The sequence below is a fragment of the Vicia villosa genome, linkage group LG3 (assembly GCF_029867415.1).
Source record: "Vicia villosa cultivar HV-30 ecotype Madison, WI linkage group LG3, Vvil1.0, whole genome shotgun sequence".
Classification (NCBI taxonomy): domain Eukaryota; kingdom Viridiplantae; phylum Streptophyta; class Magnoliopsida; order Fabales; family Fabaceae; genus Vicia; species Vicia villosa.
This window is the reverse complement of record NC_081182.1, coordinates 207,895,602-207,904,374: the sequence shown is the minus strand read 5'-3', so window position 1 is coordinate 207,904,374 and position 8,773 is coordinate 207,895,602. Positions and strand designations below refer to the sequence as shown.

At 34.8% G+C, this 8,773-nt stretch overlaps 1 protein-coding gene across 1 annotated transcript; it reads left to right on the top strand.

Annotated features, from left to right (window-relative positions):
- The first annotated feature begins 1,201 nt into the window (after positions 1-1,201).
- LOC131659832 (uncharacterized) lies at positions 1,202-1,781 on the top strand. The gene is made up of 2 exons (XM_058928960.1): positions 1,202-1,206; positions 1,325-1,781. Exons 1-2 carry the CDS (start codon positions 1,202-1,204, stop codon positions 1,779-1,781), a joined length of 462 nt encoding a protein of 153 aa, XP_058784943.1.
- Positions 1,782-8,773: the final 6,992 nt, after the last annotated feature.

Below are 8,773 nucleotides of genomic sequence, written 5' to 3'. Positions count from 1 at the left end.
TCAAATCCTATAAATTAAAATACTAATATTTATTTTGCTAAATGGTTTTAACCATCTTATTGGTTACGATGATTAGCATTTTCTCTTCATCCAAATTCGTTATTATTTGTAATCGAATCTATCGATTATGAGGAGTAACGATAATTAAAATACGCACATTTGCTATTCGCGATAATCAATCTATCGATTATAGTGGTTAGCAATCCTCCCTTTAATCCGTTAGCCGTGGTAATCAAACATATTGATTATTGCGACTAATGGTAACAAATTAAAATCAGGGTTGTACGCCCAAACATCTAAAACACTAAACCACAATACTACGGATTTTCATCCTTTCAAAAACTGCGATGTTCACAACTACGATAGGCCACTCAAAAGCCTTCAAACCATACCAAATCAAATCTCAACTCTAAGGGCGTACAACCCTTCCCCGAACTACGTTGACTCTGATTCTCCATAAGGAGATACGTAGGCACTTGGATAACCAAGGCGAGCCCCCTCCCTAAAATCTCAATTTTTCCCCTATTCAATTCCTTAGCTATAAACCTTGCCATAAACCTTTATCTTTGAAATGTTAGCCTTTAGGAAAGGGTTGAGGGTGCCTAACACCTTCCCTCGACCTGAATATAGTATCTTACCCTGATCTCTTAATTGCATAGGTTTCCTATTCGCCTTGGTAGAATAGGTGGCGACTCTAAATCTATATTTTTAGGGCAGGTTGCTACAATGATATCAAGAAGGCTACCGGTTACCAACATATTACTCTATTTACGGAGTTGGTTAACAAGAATCGGATTTATGATGAAGATAGTAGGGAGAGTTCCTCTCACTATAAGTCTTTAAATGATGGAAAAGGGAAAGGACAATAATATGGGAAACCATATGATGATAAGAGGAAGCAGAAAGTTGGTTATGGCGGGTAACTAAGTGGGGGAGGGGTTATTACTCCGATTAAGTGTTTCAAGTATGATGTTGATGGGCATCATGCTACTGAGTGCAACGAAGATTTTAGGAAGTGTTTTAAGTGTGGCAAGCCAGGTCACGAAGTTGTTGATTGTAAGGTTGATGCGGGTGTGACTTGCTACAACTGTGGTGGACAAGGGCACATTAGTACCAAGTGTGATAAGCCAAAGAAGGAGCAAGTCAAAGGGAAATTGTTTGCATTCTCTGGTTCTGAGACTATTGTTAAGGATAGACTAATATGAGGTATGTGCTTTATTAATGGTACACCTTTGATTGCTATCATTGATACTGGTGCAACACATTCTTTCATTTCTTTGGATTGTGCTATAAGATTGAATCTTGTGTTATCTGATATGTGTAGAAGTATGGTTATTGATACTCCTGCTATGGGTTCGGCGTCTACTTCTTTTGTGTGTTTGAATTGTCTGTTGAGTATCTTTAGTGGAGATTTTGGAATTGATTTAATATTTTTTCCGTTAGATCAACTGGATGTGATTCTTGGTATAAACTGGTTAGAGTATAATCATGTTTATATCAACTATTTTGATAAGACAATTATCTTTCCTGAAAATGGTGTTAAGGAAGATTTATTTTCGTTTGCCAAACAAGTGGATGAGTTTGTGCAAGATATTGCAAAGTTGTTTATGTTGATGTCAACTTTGGATGTCTGTGAAAAAAGAACAATTGGTGAATTTCCAATAGTTTGTGATTTTCCGGAGGTATTTCCTGAAGATGTAAGTGAGTTACCGCCAGAACGTGAAGTGGAGTTTATGATCGATTTAGCTTTTGAGTTGAAAGATGTCAGCTTTTTAAGTTGAAAGAGTTGAAGAGTCAACTTGGGGGAAATTTATCCTGCCATCTAAATCTTTTATGGTTTGGAGGATGCTTTTGAATGAGCTAGCTACTGGCGATTAACTCAAGAGGAGAGGTTTTTCTTTTCCTTCAATCTGTTCCTTGTGCTTTGCTGAAGGAGAAAGCTCTGCTAATTTATTTTATGATTGTCCATTTGTTGCTCATCTTTAGAAGTGGATTATCTCTTCCTTGGGCATCAATACTAGGATAATTTGGGAGGATATTTGGTGCATTTACGAGAGGACTTGGTCGAATCAATGCAAGTTAATTTTCAATGTGGCGGTTATTCATATTTTTAATTTGATCTGGTTAGCTCGTAATTATCGAAGATTCAGGGATAAAATAACTAGGGGTGGAAAACGAGCATGCTCGTCTCATTTAGGTCCGCCCCATAAAAGTCCGCAAAAAACGGGGCGGGCGGACACAATAGAGGATGCGGGCCTAAAACCTAGGTCCACCCTGCAAAAAAGTGAGGACGGGGAAAGCCCGCAGGCACTTCACCTTTTAAGCCTAAAAACATAAAAATTTATGTAAATGATCATGCACGCAAGAGCCCGCGAAGAAAACAGGGTGGGGAAAGCCCGCGAGCACTTCACCTTTTAAGTATAAAAAAACAAAAATTTATGTAAATGATCATGCCCGCAAAACCTTGCGAAGAAAACAGGGTAGGGCGAGGCGGACATATTGGAGGGTGAGGGCCTAAATCTTTGGCCTGTCACGCACTAAAGTGCAGGCAAAATGGACATGCCCAACGGACGAGCCAGTTTTGCCACCCCTAAAAATAACCACTACTTCCTCAGCTATTTCTAGAATTATCTCGGTTTGTGGGCTAACGATAAACATATTCAAAACTCATTCTTTCATCAATATTCATGATTTTGAAATTCTCAAGTATTTTAAAGTTATTATTCAACCTCCCTGCGCTCATAAGATTTTAGAACTAGATGGATTAATTGTGTCAACATTACAACTAATATGTCCTTTCTTGCAACTCAAATTCGACTCTCTGGCTAATATAGAACTAACGGTTCCTGATTACACTAACTTTATTACGATTCCTAATTTTTGATAGTCGATTTTATAAAGAATAAGCTTAATTTGCTGTCTTTTTAGGTTTTGTTCTCTCTGAATGGGTCTTGGTGTTATCCTTGACTCCTTTTTGTAACAGTGTGTGTAACATCCCTAATTCTCTAAACATGAAAACAAGTGAAGTGAGACCTAATTCTATCTTAAGAATTCTTAAGAGAGGGAGATTAAGTGGATTGTTGGAATCCAAATATATTGGTTAGAATTAAACCAAATAGCAAATTGGTGATTATTGCATAGTTGGAGGATACAATGGTCAATTCACCCATTAAATGAGAAATAAGGATTTGTTTGGTTACACATTCTTTTCCTTTTGATAACAAAAAACCAGAATTTGAAGGAGAAATAGAGAGAAATGTGAAAGGAAAGAAAGAAGGAAGGAGCTCAAGAATCTTTCATTAAGAATTTTGCATGTGTGAGGCTTTAGCAAGGTTTGGAGGAAGAACTATGATCAAGAACATCATCATCATCCCTTTCACCATTCAAGTCAGAACTTATCTTCATCATAATCTTCATCAAATTCAGAATCATCTCTTCATCTCATAAATCTTGATCAAGGTGAGTTCCATTAGATTAGAAACCTTGGGTAGAATTTGGGGAAGAATTTGCATGTTAAGGGTTTTAGTGTGAGCTAACTTGATGCATGATTGATTTAAAGATGAGATTGTGTTTTATGAATGTAATATGTACATTAGATCACTATTGCATGTTGTAAATTCGTTTGGGATTGAATTATGATGCTGGGAATCAATTAGAGGGGTTTGGGTCTGGTTTAGAACTCTTAAAATGCAGAATTTTTGGGTCTGTCAGCGATGTAACCGGTTACATGGTTGATGTAACCGGTTACATGTGTAAAAAAGGGGGGGAAAACGCAGTTTTTGGGCCATGTAACCGGTTACATGATTCATGTAACCCGTTACATCACTGTTTTGGGCAGCTTTTTCGAAACTTCATAAATTCATAACTTTTGCATCGTATATCCGATTGACGCAAATTTTATATCGTTGGAAAGCTAACGGAAAGGGCTATGAGATGCCTAAGCTTCCATAACTCTATCATACTTCTAAATATTACTAAAATCCAGTTGTATATTTTTGTATCTTGTTTAATAAAGTAAAACTTGGTGAAATATTAGTATGTTACATGTATGATTGACTCTTGGGTTTATATAAACTAACCTAAGTACAATACATGATTAATTAAAGATAATTAACACATGTAATGACGAATTGAGTTATATGGACCAAGAGATGAAAGGTTCTACAATTAACATAAGTGTTAAAAGGATGTTTACTCAATAAACATAATTGTGAGGTAATTCTTAGAATGCATATTGTGAAGGATTAACGAAGGTCAACTAACAAGGTTGTGCCGTGGACAAGGGTTACATAATGGGCATGAGGGTAGTAACCGGTGCGATGCTTGTTACTTATATGTGGTTGTCCTTGTGATGCGATGTCCAAGGATGCTCCCAGGCCATATATGAAGGTCCTTCTCGAGTGTGACGCTCGGGATTGATTGGTGCTCTATAGTTCAGGAGTATTCTCCGGGGATGAACTCCCGGGGATGCGAACCAATACCTTCCCCTTATCGTTCTCATTATTGAGGATTTGAATCGTGTGATGCGATTCGGAGTTGATTCCATGGATTTGATGAGTTGAATTGTGCGATGCAATTCGATGAGAATCCATGTTTCCCTGTGGTCCATATTATTGATGATTCGAATCGTGTGATGCAATTCGGAGTTGATTCCATGGATTTGATGAGTTGAATTGTGCGATGCAATTCGATGAAAATCCATGTTTCCCTGTGGTCCATATTGTTGAATATTTGAATCGTGTGATGCGGTTCGGAGTTGGAATTCCATGGTTTTGAGGAGTTGAATCGTGCGACGCGATTCAATGTCAATTCCAGGATTCCCTATAGTCTATATGACTTAATTACCATGTAGATTTAAAAGGTATGCTTCTAGGTCTTGTTTTGAGAGCAGGTGGGCAAGTAAATCCAGAAGACCTGTCCTGGAAGAACATATACCTAATATATGAACATGCGTTATATTTTAAGAGTATCCAATCGGGTGGTCAGTAGACACTAAATCGTGGAGCTACGAGTTGATAGGCTTTCTTGTACTGGATAATGAGGAAACCTTAGGATCTGAGATGGATCTGTAGATGATACATGTACCCTGTAGTGCCGAGAGGACCCATAAGATAAGGGAACTCACTGAGATTTAGTAATCTCACCCCATTCATCTTATTATTTTTCAGGTACCATGCAATATCGGTTTTTGCTAGATGCTTGGATCAAGAGCCTTGATCGGATGTCGTGAAGACCGTGCCTAATATTTTCTTCCGTTGTATATTATTATTACTCTGTAGACATATTCATTGTATCCATCCTTGAGATGATTTATAAATGTATACAATTTATGTCATTATTCCTGGCTTTTGTTTGTACTCAGTACCAGTTATTAATATTTTACTGATATGATTCTAGACGCATATTGGTAGGGCATTACAGTGTGTGTGTGTGTATATATATATATATATATATATATATATATATATATATATATATATATATATATATATATATATATATATATATATATATATATATATATATATATATATATATATATATATATATATATATATATATATATATATATATAAAATATTATATAATTAAAGTTGTTAAGTCTCTTCGTAATTTTGGAGCCAAAATTGAAGTTAATTTTGTAATTTTATAATACTAATTTATATTTGTTTCTTTATTAATTTATTTAAAATTCTAATTATTCTCTTTTTTTTTAAATCCTAATCCCCTTTTTTAAAATCCTAACCCACGTTTAAAATTTTTTATTTATTTATTTAATAAAAAATTTGTAATCCCACGTTTTTGAATAGTTTTAAATGGTTTTTTTAATTGATCAAATATTAAATAAAAAAATTTCCAAAATAACTTCCCATTTTAAATTCAATAGAATTAGTCAAATGTAACTTCTCTTTTCAATTTTTTTATTGATTTTTTAAAAATTTTAAAATTATTTTTTAATGTTTAAATTTTTTTAATAAATAAATTGTAATTCTTATATGATTATTTTTTTAATCAAAAGGAAAATTGAATTAATTAAAAAACTAGTCAATACATAGCGATCAAGAGATCTAACTCAGATTTTCAAAAAGACAAAGCAAAACAAAAAACTATGGAATCATTAAACTATGGTATATATAATTCTTTCTTCGGGTTTCTGTGTATGTACATCAGTTCCAAAACACTTAGCATTCATGTACCTCCAAATCTCGTAAATGCTTTCCGTTGCCGCAAGTTTCAGGATGGTTGCACGCCACCCCTTACTTTTGGTGTTCTTTATAATCCAATCAATCTCGTGTTCCCATCCTCCAATCACATGGTGAATTTGCAGCCAACTCAAAACATTTGCCCAGATATTTTTTGTTGCCACACATTCAAACATTAGGTGCCGCTGTGTTTCATCTTCCTCACAGAAGTAACAATTTGGAGTGTCAACCACACCGAATCGATATAATCTGGCTTTCGTGGGGAGTCTCTCATTGCAGGCCATCCATAAATTAACCTTTGCTTTTGGACGTACTAAGTTGCCATAGAACAAAGATTTCCACGTAACTGTTTGAGTTTCCGTTATCAGCGCTTTGTACATTTTGTTTATATGGAACCTGCCATCATTCACCATGTCTAGCCACACCTAGCTAGAAAAATACTTGCATGAACACAAACATAACAACTGGTTTTACAAACAACCAATCACAAATTTTAATTAATTAAAAAACAAAAATATTTTTTTCTCTTTCCTACTCAATCACAACCACCCCATGAATCCAATTAAAAAAGAAATTAAATTTAAAATAAATTTAAAATTTTCTCTTTTCTTATTGATTGTTTCTAACACTAATGATTTATGTGCGTATCCATGCAGGTTTTTCTCCACCTAGCTATGTTTGACATCGTCCCAATGTTGCATAATAGCTTTAACAATCCAAGAGGGGCTGTTACTTACTTGGAATTCCATAACACTCTGGTTTTTCATATAATACGTATGAATCCACCGCTCCCACAATCTATCAGTCTTACCACTTAGATTCCACAGCAGTTTCATCAAAGTAGCTTTATTCCACAACTCTAGATCAATAAGGTTCAGGTCACCGTACCGCTTTGGTTTGCACACCTTTTTCCATGCTACTGGCGTTTTACGATTATTTCCATCTTTACCTGTCCACAAGACTACGCGAGAAATAACGTTAATCTTCTGAATCACACTTTTAGGAAATGGTAGACATTGCATCCAATAGTGCGTAATCGTAAACGTAACACTTTTGAGGAGCAAAACTCTTCCTGCCTAAGACAATAGACGAAAGCTCCAGTGTGTAATTTTTCAAACAATTTTCTCAATAAGACTACTATAGTGTTGTACATTTAGCCTCTTACCAGACATAGGCACGACCAGGTAGCGGAAAGGGAGATTACCCTTTACAAAACCAGTCATCTCCTCAATGCCAGTCTTTAGCTGGTTATCATACCACCATAATAGATGCAGCATTTTGTCGGGTTAACCTTTAGGCTTATGGAGTTTGAGAACACAACAAAAGCATTCATAAGGAGTGTTGTGAAAAACGATACCAATAACAAAGTATAATAGGAATTAGGGAGGAGAAGAACACAAGAATTGGTTATAACTGCTATTCTTTTACTTTCTCTTAAAACAAGATTACAAGTTTACAAGAATAACAAATAACCTCTCTCACCCTAAATTAGGATTTGCAGCTTAGCAATGATGAGAGACTAGTATGCTATTTATAATAAAACCTAACATACTAACTAATGGGCTTTTTCAGCAAGGCCCATTACACAAGCCAACTTAGTACACAAGCTAACTTAACAAATTAGGGTTTAAACACTAAAAACTAATTTAACATGCTAACAACCCTAGCATCTTCGACATCTGCATGCTCGACTCATCTTCGAATACAACATGCACACTTCGACACCAGCATGTGAACAGCCTTCGACTTCATGCTTAACTCGGTCGAACTGTCGAACCAAGAAGCTACCCTTCGACCATACTAGAGTTCGATCCAATATCTCACAAAGAGTTTAACAGACTCCTTATCACCCTGGAAAACAATAACAAATCGTCAGCAAAACACAAGTTTGTTATTCCCAATCTTTCGCACTTCGAATGGAAGTTAAAGTTTGGATTCTTCTTCAATCTTTTTAGGCATCTATTAAGATATTCCATCATTATGACAAACAAGCGAGGGGACATGGAATCTCTTTGGCGGAGACCACGTTTTGTCTTCATAACATCAGTGTCATTCCCATTTATGTTGAAACGGTATGATACATAAGTCACTGCAGTCATAATCCATTTTACGAATTTTTAAGGAAATCCAACTACAAATAATATTTTCTCCATAGCCTTCCAATCAATGGTATCCAAATTCTTATATTATTTTATTTAGTTATTTATTTAGTAAATATTCTTTTATACTCATATTATTTTATTTTGTTATTTATTTAGTAAATATTATTATGAAAATAATAATAATTATTATTTAAAAAATTATATTTTATTAATATTTAGTAAACCATGATACATTCAATACCATCATTTTGAAACGTCCCCCCACTTTCCACATATCCTTCTCTCTTTTATCAAAATTTCCTTTACTATCATTTATTTAATATTTTGCAAAATATTATTTTGACTCACTCAAGCTTACCAACATTTTTAAGTTAACAATCCGACCAAAATCTCCATTGAGTAGAAACTTCTGTTACGTTTTTAAATGTGTTTGACTTGACTTTTCATGAATACAATTAATCAGTAGAA